Raw genomic sequence first — 12,823 nt, 5'->3', positions numbered from 1 at the left:
GTAGTAAAAATGTCTTACAAAATGATTATTCAAAGTTGAAATATTTTGAATCACAGGATTAAATTAGAAGTTTTTCTGAAGAGTCTAACTTAGGGAGCATGGATTCACCGTCTCAACCGCGGTACGGTCCTGAATTATATGTTGAGCATAGGGTCACTTACGTGAAGGTAAAAAGAGTATTTCTAGGTTTCCGAATAAGTACTAAGTTTTAGCTTGTTCTGTGAATCAGGACAAGATAAGCATGGAACGAAGACATGCATTAAATATATTTTTACCAGAATTAGAAAACAAAAGATTATTGGCATTGTTTATTTTGCTATTTTATTACAAGTTTGTTTTAACAGCTGTAAACTACTTGATTTTCAGACCATGTATGATGTCTTGACGTGGGTCTTGAAAAACGCCTGCTGCGAATAATTCCTTCCACTTCTGTCCATAAGGGTATTCATATTCCTCAGCATCCGAAGACTTAAGTTGTGTACTGTAGCCAGATGCCTGAAACAGAAGGAAATTTAATATATAATCACGTTAATATAGAACAGCAAATTTTTACTTGTTTCTGTTTAGTGTTCACGATACCAAGTTTAAAATCCTTCTACATGTGTGTCATTATACTTACATAAAAATAGCACTAAGAGTTTTCTATTCATTAAGCCAATGTTGTAATATGTACCAAGGTCAGTACAGGGCAGTAGCTCTACCGTTACCACTTTAAAATGATTGACATAGGCAAGACTCAGGACTGGAAAGAGGCAGGCAGAGACAGAATGTCCTGGATGAGTACTTTACTGCGAAGTGTAAGGAAAAACGGGAGCCCTTTCCAACAAAACAATATGAAAACGAATATTTTTTTTTTTAAAAAAAGGTATGTGTCTAGGGAATGCGACATTACTGTTTCACAGTAGGTCGTTCCCGTCGTCATTAAGCAAAACCTCTGCAGGGTAGGAACTTGGAGCGTCTGATCGCTGCTGCAATGCGGAAAACTGGAGAATCTGAAGAAAAAAATGCAAAGAATGACACCGACAACGTGTTGAAGGTGATTCCTGACTCCAAGATAAGACAAAAAATATAGACCAACCTGTGTGCACAAATGTTTCCTTTCGGAGTTATAGGCTGCCGAAAACATGAAGAAAGAAAAAAAAAACTTTAAAGGTCCAGAGCTCGAAATCTACGGGATCTACCGTCGTAGTCAGGTCAAGACTTCACTTAGGAACTAATACGTGCGTTGTCCAAAAATACATGTTTCAGAATCCTAAGGTACTTATGGAACAATTTTTATAGAGGAAGTTTAGCTCAGGGCATATAATTTGAAGTACTCACCAATTAATCCAATGTTCTCGGGATTGCTGCCAGAGTGAGTGTTGCTGTGCTGAGCTTTCGTTACCATACAGCGGCAACATCTTCAGAGCTATGTGTTGAAGTGTGCTGGTCGTACAGATTATATAGTGGTCTTTAAGAATCGCTGTGTTCCTATTGGTTGTTTTTGTTGGCCAATGGCGTGCTCTGATTTTGCTGGTGGAAACTGCTCTCTGATTGGCTGATGGTTCTTTTCGTACTGAGAAGCTGGAACCAGATGTCAGGTAGATGATAACCTTCGTCTCTGTTGATGGATGGCTTGTATGTACGGATGAATAGATATTCATGTATTTTCCTGTCCCAGAACTGTTTACTTTTCTTTAGTACTTCAATTTGGTCCCACATGGCCGTATGATTGTATTGTATGCAGTGTTCGGCTATTGCAGATTTTTCCGGTTGTTTAAGTCTGGTGTGTCGCTGGTGTTCTTTCATTCTGTCTTCAATGTTCCTTCCTGTTTCACCTATGTAAGTGGCGTTACATTCACAGGTGATCCTATAGATGCCTGGTGTCTTTAATCCCAATGAGTCTTTTGCACTTGGTACTAAACTCCTGATCTTCGGTGGAGGGCAGTGTACAGTCTTGATGTTGAATTTCTTCAATAGTCTTGCTAGTTGGTTGGAGGTTTTTCCCATATATGGAATAAGTGCAATATTTTTCTTGTCTCCCGTGTTGTCCTCTTTTGTGGTGCAATCTCTGCTACTGTATTTTCTCATGGCTGTGTTGATCTGTTTCGACGAATATTCGTTGAATTTCAATACTGTTTCCAGGTGAGACAGTTCTGTGCTTATATTATCTGGATCTGCTATTTGGTATGCTCTGTGTATTAGAGTATTTAACACCCCCGTCTTCTGTGCAGGATGATGAAAACTGGTCGCATCGAGGTAGAGATCAGTGTGTGTGGGTTTCCTGTAGATTGAATGGCCTAGACTTCCATCTGGCTTCTTGTATACGAGTACGTCCAGGAACGGGAACTGTGACGCAAGGTATAATAGTGAGTAGTAAAAAGATGAAGTCACTAAATCATCTTAGCAAAACTACTAAGGATAATAGTATTAAGATTTACTGTAAAAATTATAAAAACATATATAAAAAGGTAATAAAACAAGCCAAAAAGTCCTATTATAATAATATAATTTCTAATGCAGAAAACAAGACCAAAATGGCCTGGAAAATAATTAAAGAAGAAACAAATTAAAAACCACAACATGTTCAAAATACTGAAATAAAACTCGCGAACGGCAAAAACTGTAAAGACCCTCATGTTATTGTTGAGCTTTTCAACTCTTACTTCAGCAATATAGTTACTAACCTACTTAAGTCGCAAACATCATCGAATGATATTAAGAATAACCCTAATCGAATTAATCAAATAAGTAGTTCTTTATTTATAATTCCAACAAATCCTTCTGAAATAATATCAGTAGTAAGGAATTTTAAATACGGATCATCAAGGGGTCCAGATGACATCCCGGAATTTATAATCAAAAGATGTATCCACGCAATTGCACAGCCTCTGTCTCACATAATTAATGACTCATTCTTACAAGGTATATTCCCAGACAGCCTGAAATGGGCCCTTATAAAACCATTACACAAAAAGGGTGACAAAAAGAAATGTGAAAATTACAGACCAATAGCTCTCTCCTCTAAATTTTCGAAAATTATAGAATCCATAATGAAAAATAGATTAATTACGCATTTGGAACGTAACAATGTTTTATCTGACTCGCAACATGGTTTTCTTAAAAATAGATCCACATCTACAGCTGCCCTTCATTTCTTGCAAGAAGTAGTAGACTCAATAGAAAGTAAATCATACCCACTATCTATATTTTGTGACTTAAGTAAAGCTTTCGACTGTGTCAACCATTCGTTACTCTTAAGTAAATTAAATGCATATGGAATAAGGGGTGTTGCTAACCAATGGTTTCAAACTTACCTTACAAATAGACAACAATTTGTAGAGATAAATTTCATTAATGAAGACAACTTGTATATCGAAACTCACAGATCAACACCTTCTATGGTTAACATAGGAGTTCCTCAAGGATCAGTCTTAGGACCAATATTATTTCTTTTATATGTTAATGATCTACCACTTTATATCACTCATGATAAGTTATTTCTGTATGCAGATGACACAAATATACTTGTAAAAGGAAGTAATTTAACTGAGCTGCAAAATAATGTAAATATAACAGCAAGAGAGCTCGAAACTTGGTTACACCACAATAACTTAATTATTAACACCGAAAAAACCAAATGTTTATATTTTTTCCCAACTAATTCATCACCAATTAAACCTTCGTTTACAATTAATAATAATAATGTGGAATGTGCTTCAAATACTAAATTCTTAGGATTAAACCTAGACGACAAACTTAAATGGAAACATCATATAAACAATTTATGCCAAAATTTATCTTCTATTGTTTATATGGTTTATACACTTTCCTCTGTTCTTAACCTAGACACTTTAATTTCATTATATTATGCGTCATTTTATTCCCGAGTACAGTATGGTATTGCCTTCTGGGGTGTCACTAATGATTTGTTTACAATATTTAGATTACAAAAGAAAATAATCCGTATCATTACACATTCCCATTTTCGTAGTAGTTGTAGAAGTAAATTTCGTGAACTCAGATTGCTTACGATACCGAGTTTGTATATATATGAGGTATTAAAATTAGTGAGAAAAAACATAGATAACTACTTAACGCATGCCGACGTACATGAATATAGAACTAGAAACTGTGATAAATTTGTAATACCATCACACAGAACAAGTATGTTTGAAAAAACTACATTTTATAGAGGTGCGGTGCTATATAATAAATTACCAAGAGAATTGAAATACATAAAAGATGATATAAAGTTTTTGAGAGAGGTTAAAAATATGCTAATTTGTAAATCTTATTATTCTGTAGATGAGTATATAGGTGAATAATTCTTTATTATTTCTGAAGGCAATAAAACTTAGTACGTAGAAATATTTTAACCATTAGATTAAATAACAAATCTTTATTTTTTCCTTCTTTTATTGTAAAAAAATTAGTTTTATATTCGTATGCTTATAGTTTATTTGTATGTGTTTATTAACTCTGTATTTAACCAATGTATTATTGTGAAATGACATGTTCTATACCATATGTACAATTGTGTACTCTGTATGGTCAAATGAACGCAAATAAATCAAATCAAATCAAATCAAATTCCTTCTGTTTCTGTTTCCATTGTGAACTGGATGTTGCAGTGTATAGAATTCAGATGCTGCAGGAATTCGTCAAGTTTCTGTCTGCCATGGGGCCATATGACGAATGTGTCGTCTACATATCTGTAGAATACTGTAGGTTTGTATATTGCTGTTTCTAGCGCTTTGTGTTCAAAATACTCCATATAGAAGTTCGCTATTACTGGAGAGAGAGAAGAGCCCATTGCCACACTATCGCTTTGTTCAAAAAAATTGTCTTGGTAACTGAAGTAGGTAAACGTTAGGGTGTGTCTGAATAGATGCACTATATCCTTGCTGAAGTGCGATTCCAGGAGTTTAATAGAATCTTCCAGTGGTACCCTCGTAAAGAGAGAAACCACATCAAAGCTGACGAGTATGTCATCTGCATTTGTCTTGATGCTGTGTAGTAGTTGTACGAAATGGCTGGAGTTTCTGATATGGTGTGTACACTCCCCTGTTAGTGACTGTAGCAGTCCTGTTAATTTCTTGGCCAGGTTGTACGTGGGGCCTCCTATGGTGTTAACTATGGATCGTAATGGAACTTCTTTCTTGTGTATCTTCGGAAGGCCATAAATCCTTGGTGGTATTGAACCGGAAGGTTTAAGCCTCTTCTTTTCTTCTTCATTCAGACTGGAACTTTGTATTAATCTGGAGGTTTTCTTTTCGATGGCCTTGGTTGGATCTCTGTCAATTTTTCTATATGCTGGATCTTCCAGTAGACTTGTCAATTTGGAGTGGTAGTCTTCCCTGTTGAGAATGACGGTCGCATTCCCCTTGTCTGCTGGTAATATTATGATGCTGTCATCAGCTCGTAGGTCATTGAGGGCTTTCCTTTCTTCTCTGGATAGGTTATATTTCGGCTTCTGCTGCTTGGCCCTCATAAGGACCGTAACGGCTTGTGTGCGTATGTGGTCTGCTGCTTCTTGGTCTAAGTGTTTTATTGCTTGTTCAATACCGCTTACAGTTTCCGTGATGGGAATGTGTTTAGGTGTTGGAGCGAATTTCAGGCCTTTGCATAGAAAACTTGTAGCTGCTTCACTTAGTCTTTTGCTGGAGAGATTCACCACTGCTTTTACTCTGCTCGGATGAGATGGTTCAGGGTTTTGTCTTCGGTTAAGCTTTTCGAATTTCTTCTTAAGATGAACTGTGTGTAATTCATGCTGCCTGCTACCATATGCATACGTGATGGAATCTACCCATTCCCAGTCCCAGGTGTGGAGCACTGTTGGTAGATACAGAAGTAGATGCTTCATTTCCCTGTCGTGCTGGTCTAGTCTTCTGTGAAGTTCCTGTATCTGTTCCCTGACTAGAGCATGGCTGGCCCTGATAAGGACCCATGGGCCTTCTGTGACTTGATGTGACTGGTTACCTTGGCGAAATCTGGAATGATACTTTGGTCTCTGCATCGTAGTAGGAAGGCCAATCGAGATAACAACTTCCCTTTTGTTCGGCGGAGTGTCTGGAGTCTGTTTATCTTCCTGTAAATATCCTCCCCGTAGAGGTTTGTCAATATGATCTTGAAGCTTTGCTGGCGTCTACTATTAATCCAATGTTCTCGGGATTGCTGCCAGAGTGAGTGTTGCTGTGCTGAGCTTTCGTTACCATACAGCGGCAACATCTTCAGAGCTATGTGTTGAAGTGCGCTGGTCGTACAGATTATATTGTGGTCTTTAAGAATCGCTGTGTTCCTATTCTCTCGCTGTGTTCCATAGCTCTGAAGATGTTGCCGCTGTATGGTAACGAAAGCTCAGCACAGCAACACTCACTCTGGCAGCAATCCCGAGAACATTGGATTAATAGTAGACGCCAGCAAAGTTTCAAGATCATACTCACCAATTACCTCTGTAAAAAACTGTTGCGGAAATACCGCAGGATTCTGAAACTAGGATATTTGGATAAGACACTTACTAGTTCCTAAGTGAAGTCTTGACCGACTACGGTAGGTCCCATAATTTTGGAGCTATAGACCTTTAAAGTTCGTTTTTGCAGCCTGTAACTCCGAAAAGAAGCATTTGTGCACCCAGATTGGTCTATACTTTTTGTTAGGTATGTTAGTTATCAGCGAAATTCGGTGGCCTGATGTTAGGGATCTGTGGACGGGAGACTTCGAAATAATCTATTCAAGAACTGTAAGCGGAACAGCAGGAGTTGGCTTTCTCATGAAAAAAAAAAAAGACACGAAGTAATAGGATGTTAAAAATTTAACGCTTAACGAATGGTCAAGATAAGAGCAGAACCAAAAAACATGACGATAATACGAGGGTGGTTCAATAATTATTATCCCTGACCTATAAGCAGTATTATTTTTCCAAAAAGTCTTCTTTCATAGTAATGCACTTCTTCTACCTATGCTGTAAAGCCACTATGCCAGCTTCAAAGAAAGTCTCTGGCTGAACCGTGAGCCATTCCTCCACAGCTTCAATAACAGCTGCATTTGAGTGAAACTTCTTCCCCTTGAGGTACTCTTTCAACTTTGGGAACAAATGAAAGTCACTAAGGGGCGAGGTCAGGTGAGTAGGGAGGATGTTCCAACACATCAAAACCAGCAGCATGGATTGCGGCACCAGTAAGATAGCTTTTTTGAGCTGGAGCATTATCTTGGTGGAACAGCACTGTTCGCTGCAACATCCCGCGCCGTTTTTCCTGTATTGCTTCGCGTAACTTAGGAATTAGGGCTGCATAATAGGCCCCTGTGATAGTGTTTCCAACCTCCAGGTATTCAATAAGGAGCACACCCTTCGCATCCCAAAAAATTGTGGCCATAACCTTGTGTGCTGATGCTTGCACCTTGAACTTGCGTAGGGGAGCCGAACTGCTGTGCCGCCACTCCATGATCTGTCGTTTTGACTCGGGATCATAGTGGTGGAGCACGTCTCATCCACTATCACAGAACTGTTTCAGGTCTGCCTCCATAACCTCCAAGCCAGCCCTTGAATATCGAACTTCTGATGTTCACGAGATAACATTTTGGGTACCCATCGCGCTGACACCTTTCTGAATCCCAAGTGTTCATGCACAATAGTTTCCACTGAGCCTACAGAGATGTGTATGATGTTTGCTAACTGTTGCACCGTGATTCATCTGTCTGCTTATAATAGTATCATGTGCAGCATCAATGTTTTCTGGGGTGCATGGTGTTGTTGAAGGACCAGCACCAGGGGCCTGTTGACAGCTTTCCCTGCCGCAACGAAAGTCGCGGAACCAATTCTTTACTACCTGGTAGGAAGGAGTCCTATCGCCCAACACACTGTTCATGTCCTCATGAATCTCTTTTGGGCTTAACCACTTTTTCTGGAGGTACTTGAACAAATTAAGCAGAGACATTAATTTACACAAAGAATTCCAAGAAGCAACGGACAAAGAGACAACCAACATCTTGGGACCGCGATGGCTCAGTAGTAGAGCGTTCACCTTTGGTGTGTGGGGTTCCTGGTTCGATCCCATCCATAAAAACTTGTTGCGGTGCAACAATTGAGTGTCGCAGATAAGGGAATTCGGGAACTCGCAGTCTTCGTTGCAACGACATTTTGAATATTCTTAATGGGAAAATTATTTGAAAAAAATAATTTTCAAGAAGTAGGAGTGATTTGTTTTATACCTAAATGTTGTAACCAAAATACTTTAAGTTATAGTTTAATTCGGAAACAAAATATATTTCTGAAGTAATCAGTTTAGTCACAGTTTTAATTCGAAAACCGTCAGGTCTTTCTCCGGAACCTGTTTATACCACAAACTAAAAAGTATAGCTTAATACTCCACTCAGACCTTGGACCTTCTATACCCTGTCTAACATGGAAAGAGAGTGGCGTTTACTTTTACCTTACTATTATTGCTAAAATAATAATAATAGTTATACACTCAATTACGAGGGTCTTTTCATAAATAATACACACTAATTTTTTGTGCCTTACACATTTATAGTTTGGAGAATACCCCTTTACAGACCTTCAATATAATTTCCCTCCTTGGCAATGACAGAATCCCAATGTCCGGGTAGCTTCTGCATTTCATCAAGGACGCCATCTTTATGAAACTGTCGAATGATTCGAATAACGGCTGCAGAAAGCTCTTCCAGACATGAAAACCGACGTCCACGCATACGCTGTTTCAAGTTCGGGAACAGGTATAGTCTGGTGAATTCATGTCCGAACTGTAGGGAGCATGAGGTAACATTTCCCAACCCTATTTACGAAGCTTTGTACGCACAGCGTTAGTCTCTGATCCACGTTTCATCAATAGCAATAATGCGACACAGAAAGTCCTCACACCTTCAATGTTGAATCTTTGTTTCAGCACCATTGCGTTGTCCAGACGTGTGTGCTTCTGTTCAGCAGTCAAGAAGTGGTGGACCCATCGAGGAGAAATTTTTCTTTTCTGTAAATCACGTGTCAGAATTCGGTATATTGACGTAGATGAAATCCCTGTAATGTCAGAAAGTTTCTCACATACCATACGGCGATCTTGTTCAAATGCATCTGTCACAAGTCGGACACTCATGGGTTGATGATTTCGGCCTTCCTGGTCTTGCATCATCCTTTATGCACACATGGCCACTGCGAAAACGAGTAGCCCAACGAGAAACTGTACTAAGATCCACTCTTGTCTCAGCACAAACTTTACGCAAGGCACTGTGAATTTCTGTGGGGGTTTTGCCAAGTAAAGTTTCCATCTTTATGTTCGACCTCTGATCTTCAAATAGACACGTTACCCGAGACGCCTGCAGCGTCCATTTCCAACACTTGTCACAGCCACACTGTGTTCACTACAGAGCGCACAAGCACACGTCCTGCTGTCTCAAGACCTCAACTTCAACTGACGAAATGTTTACCTCGATTTCTTCATTCACTCCGTAGTATTGCTATTAGTGTTCATTATTTATGAAATGACCCTCAATGAATTTGAAAACTTAAGATACTTACCGTTGGTGCTAAGTAATGTGCTTGCCTAATAACAGTTGGGTTAACGAAATGCTCATGTTGTTGGTCAACATATTCAACCATCCTGTTTTCAGTGGTGCCAGATAAACAAATGTAGTCGAAGATTTGGAGATGTTGCACCATTTCACACAATCCCACTCCACCAGCATGTGGACACACAGGAACTTAGCATAAAAGCAAATAAATAAAATATTAAAATCATGGATGGCATATCTTCAATCAGTTAAAATTAGAATTACCCTTCTGTTTTCTTCCCCTTTAAACAGTTACTGATGGTAATGTAAGTGTTATCTACAGGAGCACTGTTTCTATTCGATAGAAGAATATCTTTCAAGTACACGGTCAACAGTAATATTAAGTCATAAAAATGTCTGCAGTTCAAAAGATTAAAAACTATCATGTAATCGTCTATAAGTTGATATTTACAAGATATATGTTATATTTGTATATCTAAATTAGAATAACTGAAAAAAACTGAGTTTCTATTTAAGTTAAATATTACACATTATGTGCGCAAGATTTAAATGCATCAACCTGTATACATGCTTTTTTTTAAGGTATCCAATTCATACGTTCACTTTGTGAATGATTTGTATCATAAAGGATGAAAATAAATACAATACAGTACAGTTAAAATCTTCATGATGATATGTCTCGTCTTTGGATATTTTTTTTCTTTTCCGTTAAACGTTAATAAAGTTGCAGAACATAGGTAATTATTATTTTAACGGAAAAAATTAAAATGAGGATACTAGAATTGAAAATAGTATAAGTATAGTTTCCAATGCATTGTGAAAAGAGAAGTAAACTGAACTGGTCTGAATTTAGTCAAGTATAGTTTTTTTTTTTTTTTTTTTTTTTTTTTTTTTTTTTTTTTTTTTTTTTTTAAGTTGGCTAAATGAACTGCTAAAATATAATAAGATTAAGCTTAATTGGTGCATTGAAAAGTGAGTGAGTCGTTTGTTTTCAGCTATTGTGTACGTTTACTTTACAAATACCTGATCTTATTTTTCTATAGCAAGTACTTTGTTTCTACGTTTTCTTTCAAATAATAGATAAGCCAACTTTACCTCCAAGCTTCTTTGCCATAAAGTAAACAGCCAATATTTCATTGACACCACCTAATCTACAGGAGTCAATCTGACAGAACTGCAATCCATCTGCTTGTAAAAATTGCTTGAACATCACACGGTTGCAACACATTTCCCCTGTCGCTACCCGGATTCCATAAGGTTTCAACGCCTGGAATCAGAAGAAAATTTTTGTTAAGTTCTAAACAACTCGATTGATTAATAAGGAGTTCGGCTTACCAAAAACCCGTATACATATATTGTAAGCAATGGTAGAGAAACGGTGCACGGGGTTTTTCCTTACGTTTTTGTTAAAAACATTTTTATACAGATTTTGTACACTGAGTTACAAATAAATAATGTCTCTAATATTTTTCTCTATAAATTGGATATTCTGACCAGAGCAGTGCGGAGATTGGTTAGGAATCTCTTGCACGAAGCGGCGCAGAGGTGGAATAGTATCTCCTGCCCAGTGCAGCATGAAGATTGTTTAGGAACCTCTTGCCTGAAGCAGCACAGAGGTGGAATAGTATCTCTTGCCCAGTGCAGCGTGTAAATTGGTCAGGAACCTCTTGCCCGAAGCAGCGCAGAGGGGCTTAGTATCTCCTACCCAGTACGGCGTAGAGATTGATTAGTAACCTCTTGCCCACAGCAGCGCAGAGATAAGGTTAGGGAGTCTCTTCTGGCCCAAGTAACTTGGAGAGAACGGTAGGGTGTGTTCAGCTGGAGACTGATGACATTTGTTTCTATGCATCCTCTTTTATAGCCAGTTTTGGAAGCGGAGCTTGTGAAGGAGTTGTAGGAGTCCTCTTCGTGACTCTTCGTGTTCTTCTCGTATTTCTTCGTGTCCTCGGAGCTTGTGGAGGAGTTGTAGGAGTCCTCCTCGTGATTCTTCGTGTTCTTCTCGTATTTCTTCAGAGCTGACATGCCCCGGCTACTTGGTGATCCTTGTGCTGAAGCATGTGGTATTGTTTGTAAATATAAGGGAATATTGCAATATTTACTCTGTCTGTCCATATGAATGTCCGAGCGGGAAAAAAAAGCTATTAAATGGGTCACCATTAATTTTGGCCAGAATGTAGAGGGTTAGAAGATGGGAAATGATCTCGTTGCTGGAGGTGATATTCACACCGAAAGTGGTAGAAATTCAGGTTTATACGTTGATTACTATAGAGCAAAGACAGTAATAAATAGCGAGAAGTGGTTTCCTTTAATCGATTAAGCATCCCAAGGTTATATTTCATCTCCATCCTTAACTCTCTACCAAAACAGGAAATGATAGAAATTCACTACAACTTCTGGTTCCAATGTTGATTTACATAGAGCAGAAAGCATAAGAGATAGCAAGAAGCGTTTCTTCTTTTTTTTAATCGATGTAGCGTTCTAAAATATATATGCCATCTTCTCTCTTAACTTTCTATTCAAAGGAGAAGTGTCAGAAATCAACTACTTTCGGTTTTAACGTTGATTGTTGTAGATTAAAAACGTCAATAGATGCAAGAAGCAATTTTCTCCAATCAATTAAGTGTCTCAAGAATATATTTGATCTCCATTCTGATCTCGTTACTAAAATTGGAAGTCGTAGAAATCTACTAGCACTTCCGGTTTCAATATTAATTGAATTAATATCATTTGATTAGTAAATCTTAAATATAATAAAAATTGTTTGCTATGACAACACTAAAGCTTTTGAATGGGCAATGAAGTGTGAGGGGGAAATGCACTTGTCATTGGTAACACTAAAGGTTTTGAGTGGGGAATGGGTGGTGAGAAGAAATGCACTTGCCATCGTAACACTAAAGTTTTAAAGAGGTGAATGAAGGGTGAGGGAAAATGCACTTGCCATGGTAACACTAAAGTTTTAAGGAGATGAATGGAATCCAGTGGTACATAATATATTGAAAGCCTGGAAATAGAAAGATTCTATGTAGCAGAAGAAAATAAAACTAATGGAACTGGTTTGAAGGAATAGTAAGGGAAGAGAGTAATTATATATATATATATATATATATATATATATACAATAATGAAGGATTGAGAAATACGAAATATTTAGTCCTTTTTCATTATTTTACATAATCATACATACATAAATAAATTTCTTCACATATTGTCCCTTCTACTTCCTAGACTCTTACGGGAAGCTAACTTGTCCCGTTAGTTCCATGTTTCTCCACTTTCAAGCTCACAACTCCAAAATAAGATTCGCTACAGACATTTCCGC

General features: G+C 37.9%; 1 protein-coding gene across 2 annotated transcripts in view; it reads right to left on the bottom strand.

The window, feature by feature from the left end:
• Positions 1-295: 295 nt before the first annotated feature.
• Positions 296-12,823, bottom strand: part of LOC145670719 (mitochondrial enolase superfamily member 1-like) — a 51,809-nt gene continuing 39,281 nt past the window's right edge. For both annotated transcript variants that reach the window (XM_081739501.1, XM_081739506.1), the window contains 3 exons: positions 10,600-10,771; positions 9,512-9,693; positions 296-495 (listed from right to left, as the gene is read on the bottom strand). In XM_081739501.1, coding sequence (XP_081595627.1) covers positions 352-495; positions 9,512-9,693; positions 10,600-10,771 — 498 coding nt within the window. In that variant the 3' untranslated portion in view covers positions 296-351. The remainder of the gene's footprint in view (positions 496-9,511; positions 9,694-10,599; positions 10,772-12,823) is intronic.

Source organism: Thermobia domestica, chromosome 2 (assembly GCF_964235325.1).
Source record: "Thermobia domestica chromosome 2, izTheDome1.hap1.1, whole genome shotgun sequence".
Lineage (NCBI taxonomy): Eukaryota > Metazoa > Arthropoda > Insecta > Zygentoma > Lepismatidae > Thermobia > Thermobia domestica.
The sequence above is the reverse complement of the archived record's forward strand: the minus strand, read 5'-3'. Positions and strand labels throughout refer to the sequence as shown.